The sequence below is a fragment of the Loxodonta africana genome, chromosome 4 (assembly GCF_030014295.1).
Source record: "Loxodonta africana isolate mLoxAfr1 chromosome 4, mLoxAfr1.hap2, whole genome shotgun sequence".
Taxonomy (NCBI): Eukaryota; Metazoa; Chordata; class Mammalia; order Proboscidea; family Elephantidae; genus Loxodonta; species Loxodonta africana.
The window spans coordinates 8,329,678-8,354,032 of NC_087345.1; the positions used below are offsets into that span (position 1 = coordinate 8,329,678).

Below are 24,355 nucleotides of genomic sequence, written 5' to 3' on the forward strand. Positions count from 1 at the left end.
ATTCCATTTAGGGCCCACCCGGACAATCCAGAATCATCCTCCCATCTCAAGATCTTTATTTAATCACATCAGCAAAGTCCTTTTTGCCATGTAAGGTAACATCCAAAGATTCTGGGCATTAGGATGCGAACATTTGCGGACATTAGGATGCCAGCCATAGATATATACATACAGGCAGAGGGTAGGCTTATGTTCCGCTTTGGGAGATACTGCCAACCAGTTTTCCGAGGTGGTTGAACCATTCTGCACTCCCACCGGTAATGTATGAGCATTCCTGTTGCTCCACATCCTCGTCAGCACTTGATGTCGTCAGTCTTTTTCACTGTAACCATTTTAGTTACAGTGGTGCAGTGGTTAAGTGCTCAGCTGCTAACCGAAAAGTCGGCAGTTCAAACCCACCAGCTGCTCTGTAAGAGAAAAAAACCTGGCGATCTGCTCCTGCAAAGATTGCAGCCTACAAACCCTATGGAGCAGTTCTGCTCTGTCCTTCGGGGTCGCTGTGAGTCAGAATTGACTCAGTGGCATACAACCACAACAGGGGCAACTCATTGTAGTTTATTTTTTTAATTAATGGACTTTATTTTTTAGAGCAGTTTGAGGCTTACAGAAAAATTGCCGGGCAAGTACAGAGTTCCCATGTATGTCTCCCCACTGGACATGGCTTCCCCTGTTATTGACATCTTGCATTCCTGCAGTCTGTTATTACAGCTGACAAGCCAGTACTGATATATTGTTATAACTAAAGTCCAGACTTGGCGTGAGGGTTCACTCTTGGTGTGTATGGCACAGCCCTGTGGGTTTTGACAGATGAACAGCTTCGTGGGTCCACACTGCAGTATCACCCAGAACAGTTTCACTGCCCAAGAAACGTCTGCTGTTTTCACCATCTCTGTAGTTTTGGTGGAGTCCCTGGGTGGTGCAAATGGTGAACACGCTTGGCTGCTAATCGAAAAGCTGGAACTTCAAGTCCACTCAGAGGTGCCTTGGAAGAAAGCCAATCAGCCACTGAAAACTCTAGGTGGCACGGTGATGCGCTGACATACACGGGGCCGCCACGAGTCAGAGTCAACTCCACGGCAACTGGTTTTAGGGTTTTGCCTTGTTCGTTGTAGTTTAAATTTGTGTTTTCCCCAAGCTTACATCTCCACTGTGTTCATATTATACTGCGACGTCTCCTCCATGCAGCCTCCCATGATCACCTCCCACAGGCAGCGGCTAAGAGCTCAGCACAGGAGGACTCGGGCCTCGCCTCAGCTGAGTAATTGCCTCTTGCTCCTAGCAGTTTGCCAAGGGGCCCCGCTTCCCTTTGCTCCTTTGTAAAATGTGGTTAGGAGCGACTTCACCTCTCGGGGCTGCTGCAAGAATATAACAACAGCCCACGTGCTGAAGGGCCTAAGCCCAGCGGCTGGCACACCGTCAGCGTCAGCGCTGACGGCGTGTGAGCTATTCTCATCTCCAAGCCCTCATTGTCTGCCGTTCACCTGGCAACTAGTCATGTTGGGCCTCATGACTCCACTTTTGTCATCTGCAAGGGTTACTGTTACCAACTGTCTTGAGATTCTGGAAGCTTTCTTTGTTATTCAAATTGCCAGGTGCTCTGTCTTATCTTCACAATGAGGCTGCAGACCCCAGCCCATCAGACTTGCCAGCTGCAAACACTTTCCTTCCCAGCGGCCCCACAGCTCTGGCTCCAGGTTCAGCACCCTCATGGCCTCCTGGATCCCTGACCCCTGGGAGGGATGGCTGTGTGCCCCGTGGTTAGCAACACAGGCCGGGATCCTGGCTCCACCACTAACTAGATATGTGATCCTGGCCTCAGTTTCCCCGTCAGTAAATTGGGGTAATAATGGCCCCCAAGGAGCCCTAGTGGCTCCTAACCAAGATTTTGGTGGTTGGAACCCACCCAGTGGCTCCATGGGAGAAAGGACTAGGCTATCTGCTCCCATAAAGATTACAGCCTAGAAGATCCTATGGGGCAGTTCTACTCTGTCCTAGAGGGTCACCATGAGTCAGAATCGACTCAACAGTACAAAACAACAAAAACAGTGGCCCCCACCTCATAGGACTATAAACTAAAACCACACCCATTGCCAAGTCAGAACTGTTCTACAGGGTTTTCTTGGCTACAGTCTTTACAGAAGCAGATTGCCAGGCCTTTTCTTCTATAGCCCACTGGGTAGGTTTGAACTACCAACGTTTAGGTTAGCCACCAACTGCAAACAGCTTCCACCGCTCAGGGACCTCAAGGGCTGTAGAGAGGACAAGGTGCGACCACACCCAGAAAGTGCTCGTAATAGTGGCCAGAGCAGAGACCCCATTCGCACCAGCCCTCATCCCTGCCTTGGCTGGAATCGTGGACAGTCTCATTTGTGCCCTATCAGAGCCCCAGGACCGTGGCCAAATGCCGTCACTGGCTCTCGAATCCCTCGGTGTCTGCCTCTCTCTAGTCTTACCCCAGCCCCCAGCATCCTGTGTCCCCGCCAGAGGAGCTGTTGTGAGCCTGGGAATGGCCAGGGCATTTATGCTTTGTGCTCCTCCAAGAGCGCCTTCCCCATTCACTGACTGAGTCCACTAGGGCTGAGCTCCACATCAGTGCCTAGATTTTTTCCCTACCCCCTCCCAAATTGCCCCCACCCTGGGCCCCCAGACCTTGGGGCTCACCACTGACACAGCACAGATCTGCCGGTCTTGTCTTGGGGTCTCCGTGTGGCTCCCCCACCAGCTAGGAGCCCTTGAGGGCAAGACCCATTCCTGACTCAGTTCTGTGCCCCCGTCGCCCAGCCCAGGGCCTGGCAAGAGAAGAGGCTTCCAGAAGGCTAGTGGGAGGCATCAGCATTATTATTGAGGGTAGGGAGCGTGGAGGCCCTGGGCCTGGGTTCCCACGGGCTGGCTGGCAGTGCCTGCTAGGACGATGGGCCTGGGACTGGTGCAGGCGGCTCTTGGTGACAGGGGCAGCTTCCTGCAGTCATGGGGGCAGTGGCTCCCCGAGGGGCTGAGGCATAGCCACTGTGAGCACAGCACAGAAGGTGACATTTGCTAAAGGGTCAGAGGCAGGAGACAAAGGTGGGGTGAAATGCTTGTCATGGGAGAGAGCCGTGTGGCCAGGAGAGCCTTGGGGAGACAGGCCACCAAACAAACAGTCTGCCTTATCCCCAAACAATGGCGAGAGGCCCCAGCTGAGTTCTTTCCTGATGAGGGCCTGCCGGAGAGGTGCTGGTCCCCCACCTGCCCAGGCTAGTCATCTCGCCTCTCTGGCCTCAGTTTCCTCATCTGCTAAATGGGAAATCTTAAACCACTCACCCCCCCAGCTCTGCACAGAGGCTCTGCAGAACACCAAGCAAAACCCAAACCCACTGCCGTCAAGTTGATTCCAACTCATAGCGACCCTGTGGGACAGAGTAGGATGGCCCCATATGGTTTCCAAGGCTGTAATCTGTGCGGAAGCTGACTGCCATATCTTTCTCCCTTGGAGCGGCTGGTGGGTTAGAACTGCTGACCTTTCAGTTAGCAGCTGAGCGCTTAACCATTGCATTACTCGGGCTCCTCCACAGAAACACAGCCGACGTGAACATGCTTTTTCCAAGCTTTGTTCTGGCCAAGAAGATGTGAAGCAACGTCGTTGAGCCTTGCCCTCCAGAGTGGTCAGTGCCAACGGAGATCTGGCAGCTTTCTTCTTCCTGGGTCCCTGGAAAGTGCTCTCCCCACAAAAGGCCTGGCCGAGTCCCAGAGGCTGTGCTGAGGCAAAGTGTCCCTGAGGCTCATAGGCCACCATGAGGCTGATGGGCTGGGCTGTGTCCAGATGAGCCAGGCCACAGCTGTCACCCAGCCGGAGGGTGTCCATAGCAGTGAGAGTCCCCACTGGCCAGCAGTGAGGATAGTCCTACATACCCGAGGTGGTGTCAGGTGGGTGCCTGAGGCCCAGAGAGGTTAAGTGACTTGCCCAAGGTCCCACAGCTTGTGAAGGGCACAGCTGGGATCTGAACCCAGGCCTGTCTGACTCCAAGGCCTATGACGGTTTTACTGCTAACAGCTGGTCTACAACACCGCATGATACTGACTGCTGTTACACAGGCCTGTGGAAGCCAGACGGCTGACAGAAGGGATGCCCAGGGTCTTAGTCATCTAGTGCTGCTATAACAGAAGTACCACAAGTTTATTTTCTCACAGTAAAGTAGGCTAAAAGTCCAAATTCAGGGCATCAGCTCCAGGGGAAGGCTTTCTCTCTGTCGGCTCTGGAGGAAGGTCCTTGTCCTCAATGTTGCCATGGTTGAGGAGCTTCTCAGGTGCAGGGACCCCAGGTCCAAAGGACACGCTGCGCTCCTGGTGCTGCTTTCTTGGTGGTATTGAGATAGATAGGGTTAACTGTGCTGGCGGAACAAAAGAGCTGTTAAAAGATTACCATCTAGAAGGTGGGTAAACAGGAACCACACCCTGTTAACACGAGATTAGGTTGTAACAACCCGTGAATTTCTATCTGCTTCTAGTGTTTTTCTAGTTCTTTCCCCCTTATAGGCTCCTGCTTGCGCAGAAGAACAAAATGTGACTGCTGTTTAACCTTCCGTAGCCCTCCGAAGATGGTGATGTAGTGCCAAAAATCAGTGCGCTTGCGCTATATCCCATAATAAGCGATGCCAAGGGCTGCCGAGAAGACTCCATCTTGAGTATCAGTGGGTTCCATCTTGGATCCTAGATGCGAGGGCAACTAATTAACATGCACTGCCATTCTGAGAAGTACCCGCCCCTTGAAAGAAGCCCACTATAATACTCTGTTGTCTCCACCGAACCCATAGAAGCCCTAGCCTTGCTTTCCTTTTCAAGTCAGTCTTTTGGAGAGGCTTAATCTTCCACTCACTCCGTTTGCTTGACTCAAGCAAAATAAAGCTTACTGAAGGTAAAGTTTACCTTTCGCGTGTATTCTTACTCGGGAAAAGACGAGGACCCTTTGTGTCAGATTGGCAATTGGTATCAGTATGAGGTCCCCATTCTCTGCTTGCTTCCCTTTCCTTTTATCTCTTGAGGGATAAAAGGTGGTACAGACCATACCCCAGGGAAACATTTCATATGCACAAAAGAATATACATGACATGTATATGTAAGGTATTAAAAAATAATGGCACAAACTCCTATGTCTCCAGTGGTCAGCGTAAGAAATAGAGTGATATCAATACCATAGAGGCCCTTGGCATACCCGTTCCTTGGAAGGGGGCCACCAACCTGAATTCTGTGTTTATCATCCCCAAACAGAGCTTCCTCCATCAGGGTGACTCAAGCAGTCTTTGCCCTCCAGAGAAGTCACTCTGGGGAGAGGTGGGGGCTGGCCTGAATGGGGGTCCTGAATCAGGGACAGCCACATAGAGTCCTTGGCTGAGGAGATACTGCCTCAACCCTGAGAGTGAGGAACATGTTTTCCACTTCAGTCTAGAAGAGCAAAGATGAATGAGACACAGGTTGCTGCTGCCACATGCCAGAAGGGCCACCAGGGTCAGGAGGACAGGCTGTGAACTACAGGGGGTGGGACTGATTTAGCCCGTCATTATACCAGCTTTCCACCTAACTGAACTGCTTGAAGAGGAATGAGCCGTGAGTTAGTGAGCTCTCTTATTGAGGGGAGGCCAAGCAAAGGCTGGACAACTGCTTGGACTTTTTCCAGAAGCTTCCTCTGACTTTCTGTCCCTCTTCCCTCAGCCCCTGGGCTCCCCCTGTCCTGATACTTACCCACCTGATGCCACTGTCTGCCCTCCAAACTGGGGGGTCTCCAAGGCCAGGTTCTGATCATCACCCAACCCTAGACAAAGAATTAATCCATGTTCGTTTTTCCCTTTCTCTTTCCCCACTAACGTGACTGTATAGCACAGTGATTGGAGACAGGTTCTCCACCACCTAAGCTGAACTTCTGACACTGTGGCCCAGCCACCTTAAGTCACCTTAGGCAGAACCTTAAGTCACCTCCCCTGTCCTTCCTCAGGGACAGTTTCTGTTAATTTCTTCTGTGAATGGGTCATACTTGCTTGTTTCTTTGAATTTCCTTTGAAAACTGAATATCGTGAGTATTATTTTTATAATGTGGTAACTCTGGAAATCAGACTCTTCCTCTACCTCAGGGTTTATTTTTTGTTGCTTCCTCTAAGATGTAGCTGCTTGTTTGTTTAGTGACTTTTTTTAACGAGTTTTGTAAGTCTGTGTTCTTTGTCGTGTATGGTCTCTGAAATCTATGTTCTTTAGCTTGTGTTCAGCTAGTGTTTTCCAGAGATTTCCTTGAACACCAGGAGCAAAAATAAAAGAGAAGGAGACAAGAGGAAGGGAAGGAAGAAGAGGAGATGAAAGGAGAGGGGGGAGGGGAGGGGAAGGAAAGAGGGGGAGGAAGGAGAAGAAAAGGGAGGGGAGAGATGAGGAGAGGAGAGGAAAACCTTTTTCAGTCTTTGTGGATTAGCTCTGTGTTGGCACTGCTTCAACATTTAGCCAGGCTGTTTATTACTCTGCCTTAGCCCTCACTTCCTGCTTGCACTGAGCCTAGAGATCAGCTTAAGGTGCAAGCTTAGGGTCTTCTCAGAACTTTCCTGAGCATACTTCGTGCCCTGTGCATGCATGTGGCTTTCCAAATTCTTCAGTGTACATAGGCACTTTTGAAACCTCTAATCCCAAAGAAACTATTCCCCCAGTCTTTGCTCCCAGGCTTTCGGCATTCTATTCTATGCCTCAGCCATAATTTTGCCCGACGTGACTGTGGGTTGTTCGTTTGCCTCACAATATTATGGAGGAGTGCCCACCATTTTCCCACCTAGAGTGAGCCCTGAGATAGATGAAATAGAGACAAGCACCCTGTGTCAGTCCTGCAGGCAGCCACCAAACGGCTTAGAACAGACAAGTGCAATTCTTTGTGATTAAGGTCTGCTCTGCTCCCTCTGAAACCAGGGATGCCCTTTTCAAGACCACCATTGAACCAATAAGGGGGGTGTGGTAAGGACAAATAAAAATGCCACAAAGCTTTCCTACCATTTTTAAGTTGCCTTTTTCTCAATTCTTCATTTGCTTGGTTGCTGTAAACCTTGGACTCTTTTCTAGGGTTCTGACAAAATTGATTCTGACCATTTTTGCTTCTGTGGAGGGATGGGCCCTTGGAGCTGCTTACTCTGCCATTTTCACAGATGTCACTCTGAGCCATTGTTTTTAAACAGTGCTCTCCCGATGGACATTTCATTGGTTCTAACCTTCCATTACCCACATTGCTGCAATGAATGACCATGTGCATATATCATACCCTTGTGAGTAGAGCTGTAGGACAGTTGCTAAGGGGCTTGCTGGGTGTAGGTCCATTAGCCCTGGGCTTCAGCAGCACCTTCCAGGCCCTCTGGGATAGCAACCCTGCTCCCTCGGCTTTAGGCAGCACCTTTATTCTAGTCCATCTGAGCGGCGACCCCACCCCTTGGCCCTGGCAGGCTCTGTTCTTCTGCCTTTTGGGCATGGCAACTCTACCGCCTCAGCTTTGGGCAGCAACCCCATCCCCCTGGCACATTGTAACAGGAACCCCACACACCAGAACAGAGTTAGCAAAATTCAACTCTGAAACTCAGGAGGCTGTAGCCTCACCCTTTGAGATTCAGGAAACTGTGGCCCCACCCTTTGAGGTTCAGGAAACTGTGGCCCCACCCTTTGAAACCAAGACTGTCCTGCTTCCTGTGCTCCTTCCAACAGTTTTGCTAATCTCTGGATCTCTCCAGGGATGGTCCTTTTGTTTTTTGGAGGGCAACAGATGTAGCTTCTTTGGCCTGTTTCCTGCCTGTAGAATTCCAAGAGGCAGACAGCTTGGCTTTCGTTCTTTATCTGTCTAAGCTGGTGGATTTTCTTCTGTGGTAGTTGTTTAGGTCCATCAGTCTTAGGCTTAATCTCTGTAACAAAAGACTGTGTAGCCATGTCTTTGGTGAACATTCTAGGACATGTGTCCTTAGTTTGCACAGTTCATTTTTAAGTCCACCTCTTTCTTCTTGCATTTTACTGTGAGTGGCAAGGAGAAGCCATGTGGCCCCTTTAAGATCTTGCTTAGAAACCTCCTCAGCCAAATATCCAAGTTTATCACTTACAAGTTCTACCTTCCACCAAACATTTGAACATAATTCAGACAAGTTCTTTGCCATTACATAAAAAGCATCACCCTTCCTCTGTTGTCCAATCGCATGTTTGTCATTTTCTTTTAAAGTCTCACCAGAAACACATTTAATGCCCACATTTCCAACAACATTCTAGCAACAATAGAGACTTTCTCTATGGCTCTCCTCACTCCCTTCCAAGCCCTCAATAGCATTGCCTTTGATGTCCATAATTCTACCAGCAGTCTCTTCAGTGCAATCTAGGCTTTTGCTATTAGACACCTCAAAACTCTTCCAGCCTCCACTCATTATCCAATTCCAGAGCCGCTTCCACATCGTGGGCGACTGTTAGAGCAGCACGCCACTCTCACTACCGAATTCTGTCTCAGTCATTTAGTGCTGCTATAACAGAAATACCACAAGTGGGTGGCTTTCACATACAGAAGTTTATCTTCTCACAGTTTAGGACGCGGAAGTCTGGACTCAAGGTGCCAGCTCTCAGGGAAGCCTTTCTCTCTCCATCAGCTCTGGAGGAAGGTCCTTGTCTCTTTGAGCTTCTGCTCCTGGGTGATCATCATGTGACTTGGCATTTCTCTGCCCCCGTCCCTGCTTCCTCACTTGCTTGTTTTAATCTCTTTTATATCTCAAGAGATTGACTCAAGACACACCCTACATGAATCCTCTCTCATTAGCATAACAAAGACAACTCATTCCCAAATGGAATTATAACCACAGGCATAGTGGTTAGAATTTACAACACATATTTTGGGGGGACACAATTTAATCCGTAACATGGGATAATGTCAAATTACCTTCCATAAAAGTTACACCCATGTCTCTCCCACCAGCAGTAAAGGAGAGGGCTTTCCCCCACCAACCAGCAAACACATTGTGCTGTCAAGCTTTTTGATCCTTGTGAATGTAAGGTGTGAAAGAGTGCCAAAGCTTTCCTTTGTCTATGCTCTGGAATCCTTTGTCCTTGCAGCTTTAATTTGCATTTCTCTCATTTTAGATTTGTTCTTGGACAGTGTCTTTGTTATCTAGCACTGCTATAACAGAAAAACCACAAATGAGTGGCTTTAACAAACAAATTTATTTTCTCACAGTTAGGAGGCTTGAAGTCTGAATTTAGGGTGCCACCTGTAGGGGAAGGCTTTCTTTCTCTGTCGGCTCTGGGGGAAGGTCCTTGTCTCTTTTCAGCTTCTGTCCCTCAGCAATTTTCATGTAGCCTGGCATCTCTCTTCCCCAGTCTATGCTTTTTTGCTTAATTTGCTCTTTTTCTTTCTCAAAAAAGATTGATTTAAGATATCTATTCTAATCTTGCCTCATTAACATAACAAAGAAAACCCCATTCCTTAATGGGATTATAACCACAGTTATAAAACCCATAGCTGTGGAGTCTATTGCGACTCATAGCAACCCTATAGGGCAGAGTAGAACTGCCCCCATAGAATTTCCAAGGAACGTCTCTTAACCACTGTGCCATCAAGGTTCCAGCACGAAGTCTTGCCATCCTCACTGATAAATGGAAAAAAATAACGTGAAAGTGGGGAGAAAGTCTGAGATGGAGTGTGATTTTAATAGAGTGGTCAGGGAGGGTCTCACTAAAAAGGTGCTTTAAAGGAGATGAGGGGATAAGCCCTGCTTTTATCCAGGAGAAGAAGCTTGAGGCAGAGGGAGGAAGTGCAAAAGTCCTGCGGTAGGATTGTGCCCAGGGAGACTGGAGAGGAGTAAGCAAAAGGGAGAATAAAAGATAAGATCAGAGAGGTAGTGGGGCAATGGGGGGTACTTTGGCTTCTACTCTGAGTGAGCTGGGGGCCACTGAGGCTTTTTAGAAGAGGACAGACATAACCTGACTTGGATTTTCACCGGCTCCCTCTGGCTGCTGTGTTGAGCGTAGACAAAGGATTTGAGCGGTGAGGAGGCCACTGCAAGAATCCTTCTGGCTTGGACCATGATAGGAATTGCAAGGTTTATGGCCAATTCTGAAGGAAGAGCCCATGGGATTTGCTAATGGATTGGGTGTGGGGTATGAGACAAAGAGAGAGGCCAAAGATGACTCTGGGATTCAGATATGAGCAACCAGAAGGATGGAGTTGCAGCTGGAGACATCGGAAAAATAGTGGGAAAAGATGGTTTGGAGAGGAAGACTGGGATTTTAACCTGGGGCATATTAAATTTGAGGTGTCCACTACATGTTTTGATGTCAGGTAGACAATTTGGATATATGAGCTTAGAGTTCAGGTGCGAGTTTGAGGCTGGAGAGCCATCAACATAGAGATTGTGTTCAAATCCTTGGGACGAGATGATAGCCTCAGGAGTGAGAAGAGATTGAGAGGAGTCAGGAAACGGGGAGAGCCTAGCAGAGGACCCTGAGCACGTGCAGCCAGAAAAGTAGGAGGGGAGCCAGGAGAAGAGGCTGGGGTATCCAGGAAGCAAGAGCAGGAGGAATGATCACCTGTGCCCATGCTGCTGAGAAGACAAGACAAAGGAGGACCGAGTATTGGCCATTGGACTTGGCAACATGGAGGTCTCTGGTGACCTTGACAAGGGGAAATTCTGTGGAGTGGTTGGAGCAAAAGCCTGTTTGAAGGGGTTAAAGGCTGGTGGGAGCAGTGGAATTAAAGAGCAAAAGTACTGGTGATTTTTCCAAGCAGTCACTTCACCTTTATATTTCTTACGTGTACATTTATACTTTCCTCCCTTTTGTTTATTAGATTTGCCAATAGTTAACATTTATTTTTTTCCCCAAAGAACCAGAAAGTGAATTTATTTATTAGTTCTTTTATTTTGCTGTTTTAAACTCCATTTAATTTGTCAATTGCTTTCTTGAAGTTTATTGTCTTTCTTTCCTAACTTTTCTTAATTGGATGGTTAATTTGTGTTTTCTTGTTTATTAAGATCGGTATTTAAGGTTATGGATTTTCTTCGGAGCATTGTCTTGGCTATATCCCACAGGTTCTACCATGTAACGTTTTTATTTTCACTATTATCTAGATCTTCTGCAATTTTGTTTTTTGACTCCTTCTTTGATTCTAGAGTTATTTTAAAGAGTTTTTTGTTTTTTAATTCCTGGTGGCAGTTTGCTTTGTTTTTTCTTTTAACTGTTAATATTTTTTTTAATTTAATTCAACGTTCGTTAAATTTAATATTGTGATCAGAGAATGTCATCTGTTCTATTTCTACTTTTTGGAATTTATTTTCTTTGTGGCTTAATAGTCTTTATGCATTTTAAAGAACACTTGAACAGAAGGTACGTTCTGTTTTACACAGACACACACACACCCCTATTCTATTAATTAGATTATTTGGCTCTCCTTATAGCCTTCCTTATACTTTTGTTTACTTCATCCGTAACGGCTGGAGAGGTGAATTAAAGTATACTAATATTTTTTCTGGGTAATATTAGCATGGACCCCTGGTGGCTTAGTGGTTAAAAGCTCGGCTGCTAACCAAGAGGTCAACAGTTCAAATTCACCATTCACTCCTTGGAAACCCTCTGGGGCAGCTCTACTCTGTCCTATAGGGTCACTATGAGTTGGAATTGACCCGACAGCAACGGGTTTTAACACTAGCATACCCTGTCTTTTTCTTCCCAAATTTTCTCCAGTTCTTGCTCTATAAATGTCAATGCTATGTTATATGGTGTGTAAAAAAGTTTTTTTTTAAGCATTCATTACTTTTAGGTCTTCAAGTTTCCTCTCTTTTTTGTTGCTTCCACAGTGCTCTTCTTTTTCTCATTTAATATTTCTTGTGCCCTGACTTTAGCTTTGTCTGATACTCAGTTCAAGATCCCTGGTTTCTTTTGGTTTGTGCTTGTTTATTTTATTTCTGCCAATCCCTTTGTATTAAACCAGTCTGAGAGTCTTTTTTTCTTTTCTTCCAGCAAGTGCTTATGGCTCATTTATGTTGCCTGACACGGTGGATCCACTCGGACTTAGTTCTGTCATCGTAGCTTATGATACACTTTCTGCTTTTATAGCTTTTGTGGAGGTTGTCAACTCTCGCCATAGGCTCTGGGTTGTCTTTGTTTTATATTTTGTTTATACATCTTTTGATAATTTGGAAAACTTGTAATTTTGATCCAGTAGTCATCTTCATATCCATAATATGATAGAGCACTCTTAATCTTCCATTTCTTTAGGCAGTGTTTATTTTCTCCCTACTACGAATGTCCAAATTAGGATATTTCTATGTTCCCTTTCCATCTGTCCCTTCCACCAAAGTTTTGGTTGATTATATTCCTTTTTTTTTTTTTTCCTATTTACCTTCGTACCTCCAATTTCACTTCAACCTCCAAATGATTCTTTAGACCCAGGTATAAATGACTAAGATGTCAGTTTCCTTACATTACTTCCCGCTTCTCACCTCTTTCCTTCCTGCCGATTATCACTTACATGGGTCCTGTGTTTTCTGTTTCATTCTTTTCTGTAATAGTCACAATCCTTAGATTTGTTTTAGACTTAGTCCTGTAGTGAAATAGATTCTGTGTTCATTTCCAGTGCTCTTGCCAGCATTATTCCACTTATCTTCTGGTTAGCCTGAGTGTGTCCTCTAGTAATTCATTTTAAAAGGGATCATGGCAACTATAATTCAAAGAATATGTTCAAAGAGCTTTTCTATTGACTTTATACTTGAAAGATGGTTCATTTTGGTTTTAAATTCATCCAACAAATATTGATGAAGCACTTACTGCGTGCCAGGTAATGTCCTAGGCTCTGGGGATGCAGCAATGAACAAGGTGCACAAACTCCTTGGCCTTTTCTAGTTGGGGGGAGACAAACATAAACCAGATAAATAAGCAAAATATGTGGTATGCTAGATCGAGTTCCATGCTCTGCAGAAAAATAAAGCAGGTGGCGGGAGGTTACCTGGATCTGACTTTGCTCTGAGAGGCTGAGGAGGCCGTTCATGGACTCTCCCACACACCCCAACTGGTGCAAGTAGGAGAGGGCTGCCTCCCCCCTTGGGGTACCACTCATTTGGGAGAAGCAGGCTTTGGGGTTGTATTGGAGACCCTCCATCAACTTCTTCCCATACCCTGGCTAACATGCACAGCCTTGGGAAGCCTTTTCTTCTTTTTGGGTATGGGGCTTCAGTAGCTTCCTAGCTTGGTTAAAGATGGTTTATCCGTGAAGAGCTGTAATCAGATGTAAGTAGCAGAAATGCAGCCACAGTGGCGTAACCAAATGGGGTCTATTTTTCTTGCCGATAAAAAGTTCTGCCACCAGAACCCAGGTTTCTCCGTGCTTTCCACTCCACCTGTGTTAGTGAGAGTCCTTCATTTTCATGGTTGGAAAATGGCTGATTCTCCTCTGGACTTCATGTCCTCTTTCTAATAGATTTCTGCTTCCGTGGACTGGCATTGGCCAGACTGGGTCACATGGCCTCCCCTGCCTGCAAGGGAGCCTGGGAAGGTGAGTGTTTGTGACTGAGCACATTATCACTGTAAACGAATGTAGGAGAGGGATTCACAGTGCCTGCCACAGATGGAATTGGTAAACTTCTGTCCCTCATTGCCCTCATTCTTTGGAGGCAATTTTAAGAAGAGTAAGGGCAAAGGCAACTCAGCTCTGCCAGTCATAGCTGCACGTGCTCCATGGGTCTGTTTTACACCCTGGGCTCTCCTCTGTTGGTCTCTTAGCCTGACCTTGTACGAGGATCCCCTGATTTCATTTCCACGGCTTGTGTGATATTGTCCTAACCAGGGGTGTCATTTCAAGATTGTCTTAGGCTGGGTTCTCTAGAGAAGCAAAACCAGTAAAGTGTATAAATACATGTGAAGACAAATTTATATCAAAGAAACAGCTCACACAATTGTAGAGGCTGGAATGTCCCAAGTCCATGGATTAGGACAGAGGCTTCTCCTGATTCAGGTAGCTGCAGGAGCTGGTGAACCCAAGATCAGCAGGTCAGAAAGCAGAGCTTTTGCTCACAGGCTATGAATATCAACAAATCCCAAGATTGGCAGGCAAGACCACAAGGCTTCTCCTGATTCAAGGAGCTGCAGGGGCTGTCAAGCTATCAGGTAAGCTGATAGCTCAAGTCCCAGGAACTGTAGGTCAGATGAACAGGAGGCAGCCGCAGGATCCAGAGAGAGCAAAAAAGCCAGAACGTCCGCTTATATTCAGATGCAGGCCACACCCCAAGGAAACTCCCCTTCAACTGATTGGCTACTCAGAGCAGAGTCAGTCATGGGAGTGATCACATATAAACACTGAGAATCACGGCCCAGCCAAGTGGACACGCAATCTTAACCGTCACAAAGATGCATAATAGTCTTTATTACTATTATGATTCGTAGATATCTGTATCTGTTTATAATGGCTTCCACTTTGTTATAGAGTTTAATTTATTATCCAAATCAAGACGCTTTGATGGGGCAGGGGACACTGTTAAGAAATATGCCAGAACAGGTGTGTTAAGAAATATGCCAGAACAGGTGTTAACTGAGACTCTCCCAAACCAAGACGTATAATCACCAAGATGATCAGCAGTGCAGATGAACAATGGCAATTTTTGCAAGATGATCAAATAGCTTACAGATTGAAAATTTTGTATCTTTGTATCTGAACTCTCTTATTCATTCTAATAATTAGCCTGCTGATTCTGTTGGATTTTCTCTGTAAAATATCTGCAAATAATTATCATTTTGGCTCTTCCGTTCTAATCCTGACACTTGATGCATTTTTTCTTGTCTTATTGCATATGTCAGGTACACTAGGACTATAGTGAACCATAGTGAGAACAGGCTTTCCTGCCTTGATTCCAGCCTTAGAGTTACAAGTTTCACAATGTCTGGGGGCAAAGACGAGCCACTTGCTCAGAGAAAACCCATCTCCTCCTATTACTGAGGCCTGAGAACAACGTCCCCAGTGAGTCCCTGTAGAGGAGACACCATGTGATATTTCATTTCCTTCTGCTTCTTCCAGAAAACCTTTTTGCCGTGCCTCAGGATGGAGGAGGTGAGATCCAGAGCGCCCGGCTCAGCTTCCAAGAACGACTCCTAACCGAGACGCAGAGCGAGCCAAGACGGCGGTGGTGGTGGCAGAGGAGGAAATGCTGCCGGTGCCCCAAACCCCCTTCCACAGACTTCTAAGATTAGGAGCACACTCAGGGGCGGGGCCGGGGGTGCAGGGGAAGGGGCTCTGGGCCACCCGTCCGCAAGCAATAGTCCCATTTTGGGCTGGTGGCTGCTGAGAGGTGATGCTGTGGTGGACTCAGGCTGACCAACACAAAGCTGCTCTGGCCGATTAAAGCCAGCAGGATGAGACCTGTAAGTCATACCTGTGGCTCAAATACGACACTCCCCTCGCCTCCTTTCCCTCCAGCAGTGGCCCCTGGGGCCTATCCACATCAGAATATTGACTGTGAGTGTGGGCGTGCGTGTGTGTGTGTATGTGTGTGTGATTTGGGGTGTCCTTGTTGTTGGGTTGCTTGGGTGGTTTTTATTGGGGTTCTCCCTCCAAAGTTCTCTGAGGGGTGCGGGTCACCCTGTGGCTGAGAATTCTTCCCAGCTCCCGGGGGCTGCATGCACAGGGCACGGTCCCACTGTGCACAAGCTTCAGTGACCTCCTGGGCCAGGGAAGATGGTTTGTCTTCACTGTGTCTCAGAGGCCACTAGGGATTTGAAAATGCCAGTCAGGGCTCATTCTTACAGATTCCTTCCCGTAACAATAGTAATAACAGGGGTTGCAGCTTGGGCACGACCGTGGGGCAGGCACCAGGTTAGGCATCTTCATGTGCACCCGCGTTCACTCTCACCGCATGACACCTTGTGGGGTGGGTATGGATGACCCTTGCAGAAACAGCTCAGAGCAGGGAAAGGGTGCCCAGGGCCACTAGATGGGGAGACTGCAGGTACATAAAAAAAATCCAGGATCTCCCAGCACAATTCCCTTCAGTATCTCCCCGATGACTTTTCAGTGGGCAGGATGCCACCTGGCATTATCCATCATCAACTACCTGGGACCCTCATTCACTCAACACACTCTGGTTAAACTCCTACTGTGTGCCAGGCCTGACCCCTATCCCTGGGAGCCTCCCATCTAATGGGAGGGACAGACACATAGAGCACGGCCGGACAGAGTGATGAGAATGATGGAAATCCCTGGGGGCAGGAAGCAATCCTCCCACTTCAGGTGGGACTCCCAAGCACACTTGGATGCCCGGAACCTCTGTCCACAGAGCTCAGCTCGGCCACGGCCCGTCCATCCATCCGCCGGCCCGCCCCGGCCCACACAGGGAAGGGCCTCACCCGGGAACCCACCACACAAATCCCCAGAGGCCATGCTGCTGGTGTAGACATATTCATCCTACCAGTGTCACGTGACCCCCGAGCCTCCCCAGCTGTTAGCTCACTGGCCCTGTTCAATAAACGTGTCGCCTCCTGACCCTGTATTGTCATTTAACCAGAGCCAGCATTCTCGCACACACACCATCTGTTCACGGGACAGGAGCGTGAGCGAGGTCCGTGCATGTGGTGCTGGCCTGCTAGCTGGGGAAGAGGACAGTGAGGAAATAAACAGTGAACGAGGAAGATGTCCACAGTGGGGAGTGCGCCACAAGAATTCAGCCAAAGTGAGGTATTAGTGGGGGCTTTGGGAAGCTTGGGTGGTCTGAGAAGGCCTTTCTGAAGAGGTAATACTTATGCCCAGTCTGAATGATAAGAAAGAGCTAACCGTGAGCTTTAAATACAGAAGGAAGAGTATTCCAGGCAGAGGGGGCAGCCAGTGCAAAGGCCCTGAGGCAGCAACAGGCTTGGTGGTTTCAAGGAACCCAAAGAAAGCCAGGGTGGCTGGGACTCAGAGCAAGTGTGGAAAGAGGTGAGGATAGAGAGCCCAGGTTCTGGGGTTCACTGTGAGACACATAGCATCAAACTTTATGCCCTTTGATAAAACGGAAAGAACTTTCCAGGGCATGAAGCATTTTCCACACACCCTGACTCTTCATTCTCACAATAGCCGTTAAAGAAGGGACTTTTCCCATTTCATGGACTAGGAAACTGAGACTCGGGTGGGTCACATGGCTTGCACAAGATCACACGGGCAGGCTGTGGAAGGCCCAGACCCATCTCCTCCATCTAGTGCTGCCAATCCCCAGGGGTACAGCTTGGCAGAGGCAAAGTGGGAGAACCGTCGCTAAGGTTCTTGATTAAAAGCAGATATGGTTTCTTTTTCCCTGATTCTGAGTCACCCAGGACGTGCCCCTGGGCCTTGTCCTTGCAGAGCAGCAGTTGCCGTGAAGGTATGCAGCTGGATCAGCCCACACCTGCATCCCATCTGCAGAGCCTCAGGAGTCAGAAAGCACCTAATCCTGGGCCAAGGAGCTCACAAGACTCAAATTCCAGCATCATTTCTGCTGCTAAGAGCAGTGTGACTTAGATGAGTCCTGTGTCCTCTCTGCCCTCATTTTCCCCGTCTGTAAGGGGAAGGAGTCAGGCCGGCTCACCCTTAAAAACCTCCCATCTGTGCTGTCCTGTGGTCCTGGGATACCTCCGTAGCTGCTCACACTAAGACACTTCCTCTGCCGAGAAGGCTGGTGGTCTTGCCTCCTTCCCCTGAGTGCCAAGTCAGTGGCACTGCCACAGAGCCCAGCAGGGCAGGACTCTCCAGACTTGCATTCTTGAGATTTGCACCCTGGCAGGAGCTCCTCCTGGCTCCACCAAAGGTCTTTTCAGGAATAACTGCTGCCTGGAGCCTCTCTGGATCCCTGGTGGCACAGTGGTTGAGAGCTACGGTTATTCTCCAAAAGGTCAGCAGTTTGAATCCACCAACTGGTCCTTGGAAACTCTGTGGGGCAGTTCTGCTCTGTCCTGCAGGGTCACTATGAGTTGGAATCGACTTGACAGCAACAGGTTTGGTTTTGAGTTTTGGAGCCTCTCTCCTCAATGGCCCCCAGGGCTGGGCAGGGTGGCTCTTGGGCAGCCAGACAGGGGAAGATCACAGACTGACCCAGCCCTAGCAGCAGCCTGGGGAGCAGACAGACTCAGAGTCCGGAGGCCCAAGCATGGGTCTGCAGTACTGCCGCTCCCAGCTGGGTGACCTCGGGCTGATCGTTTGCCCACTCTGAGTCTAGCTCTCTCACCTGGGCAGAGGGTACAACACTGGCTATCTTACAGAGTTGCCAGAGGGTAAGAACGGTGTGCACCTGGGTGGCGTGCCCTGTGTAGACGGCATGTGCATGAGGAAGTCCACTTGGTGGAGGGGCTCCTCAAAGTCCTTCAGGCCCTAGACAAAAACCCTTCCCCATCCTCTTGTGGCCAATAAGTGAAGTGTCCCTGCCGATTAGACGCGAGGTAGTGACACATTCAAGCAGAGACTTTCTTAGTGACTCCCAAACCTAATTTTTCAAGCTGCCTACTTTTACTTTTTACTGTGAGCTTTTGGCTAGCGACTTGTAATTTGTAAAAAAAAAAAAAAAAGTGGGGAAGAGAGAGAGGATGGGGACAGGTTGTCCACTGAGATACTTGTGCCCGGTGCCGGTCTGTGTAGCTGACTCCCTGTATTTTACGGACGTTTTCCCTGCGGGGAACTGCTACCCATGAGCAGTTTTGTGCTTTCCTTCCTGTCTGTGTACAAGCTCGCCGTTGGGTGTGTCTGAGTCTCTGTTCAGAACCAGTACCTGGCAGTTCCACTGGTTGCGCTGGTCCCCCCAGCTGACCTCTGCAGTCACCCACCCACAGGCACAACTGCCTCCTTCTGACACGCCGGAAGCTTCTGACTGCCAGGCTAACATGTGACGCCGACCATTACCAACTTCAAACAGGCCTTAACTGAAAACTCGCACACATGCACACACACGCGTCCGTACATGCACACACACGTGAGCCCCGCGGGTAGCCCTGGTCCCTCTGGCTGTCTGATGCTTCAGAACGACAGCAGTAGACAGCTGGCACTGCTGGCGTGGGTAGCATTTCCCCTCGGCACCAGAGAAACCCTTCAGGCAAACTCAGTTCCGGGGCTGGGAGGGAGGGCTTGGGGCGTGTGGGGGAAACGTGGGGCTCAAAGTAGCCCAGCTCCCCTCCAAAGCAAGAAAATGTCTTCAGGTCATTTCAAACAGAAGGAGCTGTGGGTATGGCTGCCTCCTGGCTCCCCGTACACACCCCCGGGCCCCCTGTTCCCTCAGGGCTGGGTCTGCGGCCTGGCCCCCAGCCCCCTCTCCCTGACCCATTCCCCCGGCTCGCTTCCCTCCCCCGTTCACACTTCTACTGGAGGTTGTGACATAAAAGAAGACAAGTTTCCCAGAGCCACAGACCCTTTTTTAAAAAATGTGTTTATTTGAATTACCCACCACGGCCAACCGGTCTCTGCTGACAGGAAGGGCCAGGACCCAGGCGGCCTTCACCGGTGAAAGTGCGGAGCACCCAATGATACAGGGTGACATGGAGGACCAGGGTGGGCGGCTTGGGCCCAATGATACAGGGTGACATGGAGGACCAGGGTGGGCGGCTTGGGCACTTCTAAGTAGATGTCGAGGGGCCATCAGGCCATCGCAGGGCGGTGTCCGTGGGGCCCCCTAATGGGACCATCACACCATCACTGGAGGTATCTGTGGGCCCCCCTTATGGTGGCTGTAGAATCTGGGGTTCAAAGAGTAGAGACAGGCTTGGGGGCCTTGATCGGACTGCTCACCTGACAAGCAACTGGCAGTGTCCACCTGGTCCAAGGGGCAGCCACACACCCCTGTGAGTGGGCGGCGGCCTTGCCCCTACTTCCGCAGACCAGGTACACGCCACTGGACTGGGGTCATGCACTCTGCCCTTCCGGAAAACAAACGTGGCATACCTGTGATGCCACAGCCGGACCCCGGACCCTCTGAGCAGACACGTCACGTGATGGTAGTTAAGTGAACGCTTACAATCTTGGCCTGAAGAATTCAAATGTTGAAAGAGGGTGGGCAGGGGAGATAGAAGAGGTCAATCCTGAAAGATTCATGCTTCCATTCATTCATCCATTCACTCACTCATTCATTCATCTGCTCAACAAATATGACTGAGCACCTGACTGGTGCCCCTGGCTGCGTGTGGGATGACTGCTTCTGAGCTACGGACAGAGATGTAAGGAAATGTGATGGGTTCATGTAGGTGGAGGGTCGCTTGTGACTCAGCTGTACCTCACAGTAAGGATCAGACCCACAAATGGAATAAGGAATACTTAACTACTCTGTCCATGAAAGTGACCTTGGAGCTGGCATTGGAGCCCCTGGTTTCTAGTCAAGACCCTGGCACACAGTCGGTGCTAGATAGATGCTTGGTGAATATGTCACTTTGACCATTAGTCACTCTGTACCTTAAACTCCCATGTACACGTCAAAGCCCTGGCCCAATCGCCCTTACCAGACTAAAATTCGAGGCAGCCTCAGTGCCCAGCTCCGGGGGCTCTGTTCACAATGCTGTCATACTGATGGTCACAGGCTCCAGGGATGTCGTCTCCAGACTGCGCTGTGAGCAGTGCCCCTGAGCTGTGCAACGTGGTGCCCTCGTGAGCTGTCCTGAGCCACCCTCTAACATGTGCAGGACCGACTGCAGTCAGCACACACTCGGGTGGCTTCCCCGTGCACGCTAGTGACAGGTGCAGATGACGCAGCCACCTGCCGTCAAACGGGGGCCCCAGCCAGTGGCCAGAGAGCCTCCTGTAGAACATCACCTCCGTCTTTCGCACAGCAGTTTCCTCCTGAGCCCTCCTCCTGTGTACAGAGCTGGTGAGGCCTGTCACGGTCAAATAACCTATCAATCAGAGTCTGGAGGTGTGCAATAACTTAGGGGGACTCCAAGGGTGAGAGGCTCCATCGCCTTAACAAGGCAGGACCCCCCCAAAGTGGCTGTGTCCTGGTGGGGCCAGCCAACGAGGGTGTGCCAGCTTCAGGGGAGGAAGCAGAAACCGTCCCCTCTGCTGTAACCTGACTTCAAGGGGTCGGGCACGGGATCTCGCTGAGAGCTGACGACCGGGAAAACCAAAAACCAATAATATTCCTAATAAGAATAATGATATTATGTAACAATAATCCTAAGAACGTGTTTTACACTGACCGCTGTCGCACTGCTTTTGTCTTTCTATACAGTAGTTTTTATAACGATGTCCTTAGGTTTTAATAAAGGAGTGTCCTGTCAACTGTTCCCTCTGTTAAATTTTGCTTTCCTGTTTTAAAATGCACTTGCGGGAACCTGCACATGTGTAACTTGTCGCTCTTAGGTCCCTGGGTGGTGCAAACAGTTTGTGTGTGACTACTTGCTGAAAGGTTGGAGGTTCGAGCCCACCCAGAGGTGCCTCGGAAGAAAGGCCTGGCAATTTATGTCTGAAAAATCAGCCATTGAAAACCCTGTGGAGCACAGTTCTACCCTGACACACAGGGGGTCGCCATGAGTTGGGAGCTGACTCCGTGGCAACTGGTTTGCTTTTTTTTTTTTTCCTGTTGGGAAGAAGGGCAGACCAGGGTCTGGGATTTCAGATCAGGACCTTCTTAGAGGGAACTGGGTGGAGAGGGCTGGTCACACAAGTCCAAAGACCAAGGCAGGGAAGAGAAGGCCGAGGGCAGAGTGAGAGGCCAGGTGGACACCAACTTTAAAGGGGAAAGAGCGAGGCTGGAAGGAGAGATGGAGTGCTCAAGTGGCATCAAGGACACTCACTGCAGGCACGGTCACCCCATCAGTGGCCACCGCCCCAGGCCAGGCACCTCTCGTATGCTGCTCATTCTGCCTCCTGGCTTCAGGAGGTGCAGCAGGAGAGTAGCCCTTCCTGGATGAGGATCTCAGAAAAACAGCAGGAAGTGGCTGAGCACCCGCTCTAGCCTGGGGGAGTGCGGAGAACCGATGCTCTGGGCTCAGGGAGCAGCAGGCGCTCGTTGAGCCACCTCGACTCATGGGTGTGTGCACAGAACGGGGTTCATTCCTCCAGTATCTGCTGTCTGGTGGTGAACCCACTTTGCATCCAGGAAGCAACCCCATGACACACTTTGGCCAGAGCAGCATCGTCACTCCAAAGCTCAGGGCCAGCCCAGTTCTTTTCAAAGTTCCTATCTCAAATTCAGTTCAAGGCTTTTTCTCCTGCCCCAAGAGTTGAGTGCTGGCTCCCTGGCCTAGTGGAAGGGGCTGTGGTCTGACTTTCCAGCACCCCGCCTCCTCCACTACCCAACCAGCTTCTGGGCTAGGGCAGAATGAACCAGAAAATGGGTAAGGGGGCAGGACTGGATGTCACTGTTCCCTCTGCCAGCGCTCTTTTGGGGCGCCTGGGAGGCTTCTGGCTTCTTTGGAGAGCCCTGTGGGGGTCTTCTCATGCCCCAATTCCCAGGCATGAAAGAGCAGGACAGGACACAGTCCTGGTCGGTCAGGGGTGGACTTGCCAACAGCAGTCAACCCCATAGCCTCTTACTTCTGAGGCCTCTCACTCCCAGGCGTCCCTCCTGATGCCTGGCCATCTTCAGCAGTGAGACGTTCCTCCTTGTCCCACGGGAAGCTTGCCTGCTCTCTTCAGACCCGGAGGTGGGAGGGCACGGCTGTTTCCTATTCCCCCGCCTCAGCGCCCATTCCCATTCTGCTGACCTCTTGTCCTCAGCTTAGGGGGCAGGCCTGCCAGTCGGCCAGCCGAGCAGACCACCCAACCCAGGCAGGAAAGCCCAGTTTCTCCTCTGGCAGGCCCTTCAAGCCACTGTGAGTGGTCATCTTGAAATCCACCCCCCCCCCACCCCCACGTACATAGCAGCATGTTTGGTAAAGTAGAGGGTCAGTGAAAAGGAGGAGACCTCCACTGAGATGGATTGACACAACGGCTGCAACAATGGGCTCAAACATGGCAACGACTGTGAGGATGTTGCGGGACCAGGCAGCGTTTCACTCTGTTGTCCATGAGGTCACCGTGAGTCAGCACTGACTAAGGGGCAACTAACAATACACACACACACACGCTCACACACACACACGCTCACACACACACACAACCTCTCTGGGGAGTGGAAGCACTTCTGTTGCAGGACGAGGAGAGAGAATTGCCTCCCTTAATGAACACTGGGCTCCCCAAAAGGCCACCTTCTCTCTCCCAGCTGTCCCCTTACACTGACATGGAAGAAGGGTCCATTTTGGCCCCACCTGTTGCAGGAGCGTAATGGCAGGTGAGAAGGAGCTGTGGGCTGGCTCCAGACCCTGCAAGGCCATGGTTGGCTGGCTGAGTGGCATGGGCTTGACTGTATGGACAGTGGGGAGCCATGCACAGGTCTGGATTAAGGGAGGGACGTCATCGGCTCTGCCATATAGAAAAGAAGGGCTTAGCTGTGGAAAGGATGGATTAGGGAGGCAGGACCTAGTCACTTGGTGACCATGCAGCAGTGGGAGATGAACTGATACGTGCTGGTGTCTACCCTGGATGTTCAGAGTATACACTACTTCTCACTGTATCCTTGTGTCATGGATTGAGCGGTGTCCCCTAAAATGATCTGTTGAAGTCCTAACCCTTGTACCTGTGAACACGATCCTGTTTAGAGACAGGGTCTTTGAAGATGCTATCAGGTTAAATGAGGTGGTACTGGAGTAGGGTGGGTCCTAACCCTATATGACTGGTGTCCTATAAAAGAGAAGAGATACAGAGAGACACAGAGGGAAGACAACCATGTGATGTCGCAGCTGCAAGTCAAGGAACGCCTGGAGCTACCAGAAGCTGGGAGAGGCCTGGAACAGATTCTCCCTCAGAAGGAATCAACAGGGCTGATACCCTGGTTTGGACTCCCAGCCTCCAAAGCTGCCTGTTGTTATACACCGCCCACTGTGTGATACTCTGTTACAGCAGCCCTATGAAACTGATACACCTTGCTTTCCTGCTCTAACTTCTCAGTCATTGCAGAGACTTAATGGGAGCTTCCCTGATGAGGAAGCACAGCCCCATAACCTATATGACACTAACACTATTTCCCCTAAAAAAGAAATGCTCACGTTTTCTTTCTGCAGGAAGCAGAGACCACCTGGCCACCGCGGAGTGACCAGAATAACGGATTGCATTTGGATTACTGCCCTCAGTCCAAATAGGAGCCAAGCGGCCCACAAAGGGAGCACCAAGGCTCCTGTTCGAGGCCAGCCCAGCACCCAGGACTCAGCCCTCTCCAGCATCCTCTATTTTCTCTCTGCTGGGTCACCTCTGCCAGCATTCAGATGTACCTTGATATCACCCACCTGAAATGGACGCTCCAGTATTCACTTCCGGCAATGGTGGACCAGGAAATTCAGACTGGCTCCTTTGTGAGTACAGCTGTAAAACCTGGGAATAATCTTTAAAAAAAAAGAAAAA

The 24,355-nt window shown here is 49.6% G+C and overlaps 1 protein-coding gene across 1 annotated transcript in view; it reads left to right on the forward strand.

The window, feature by feature from the left end:
- The window catches only part of SHISAL1 (shisa like 1), a 100,776-nt gene extending 79,422 nt beyond the window's left edge, over positions 1 to 21,354 (forward strand). Inside the window, exon 5 of the mRNA XM_064283393.1 lies at positions 15,017 to 21,354. Within this exon, the coding sequence (XP_064139463.1) occupies position 15,017 (1 nt within the window). The 3' untranslated portion in view covers positions 15,018 to 21,354. The remainder of the gene's footprint in view (positions 1 to 15,016) is intronic.
- The last annotated feature ends 3,001 nt before the right edge of the window (positions 21,355 to 24,355 follow it).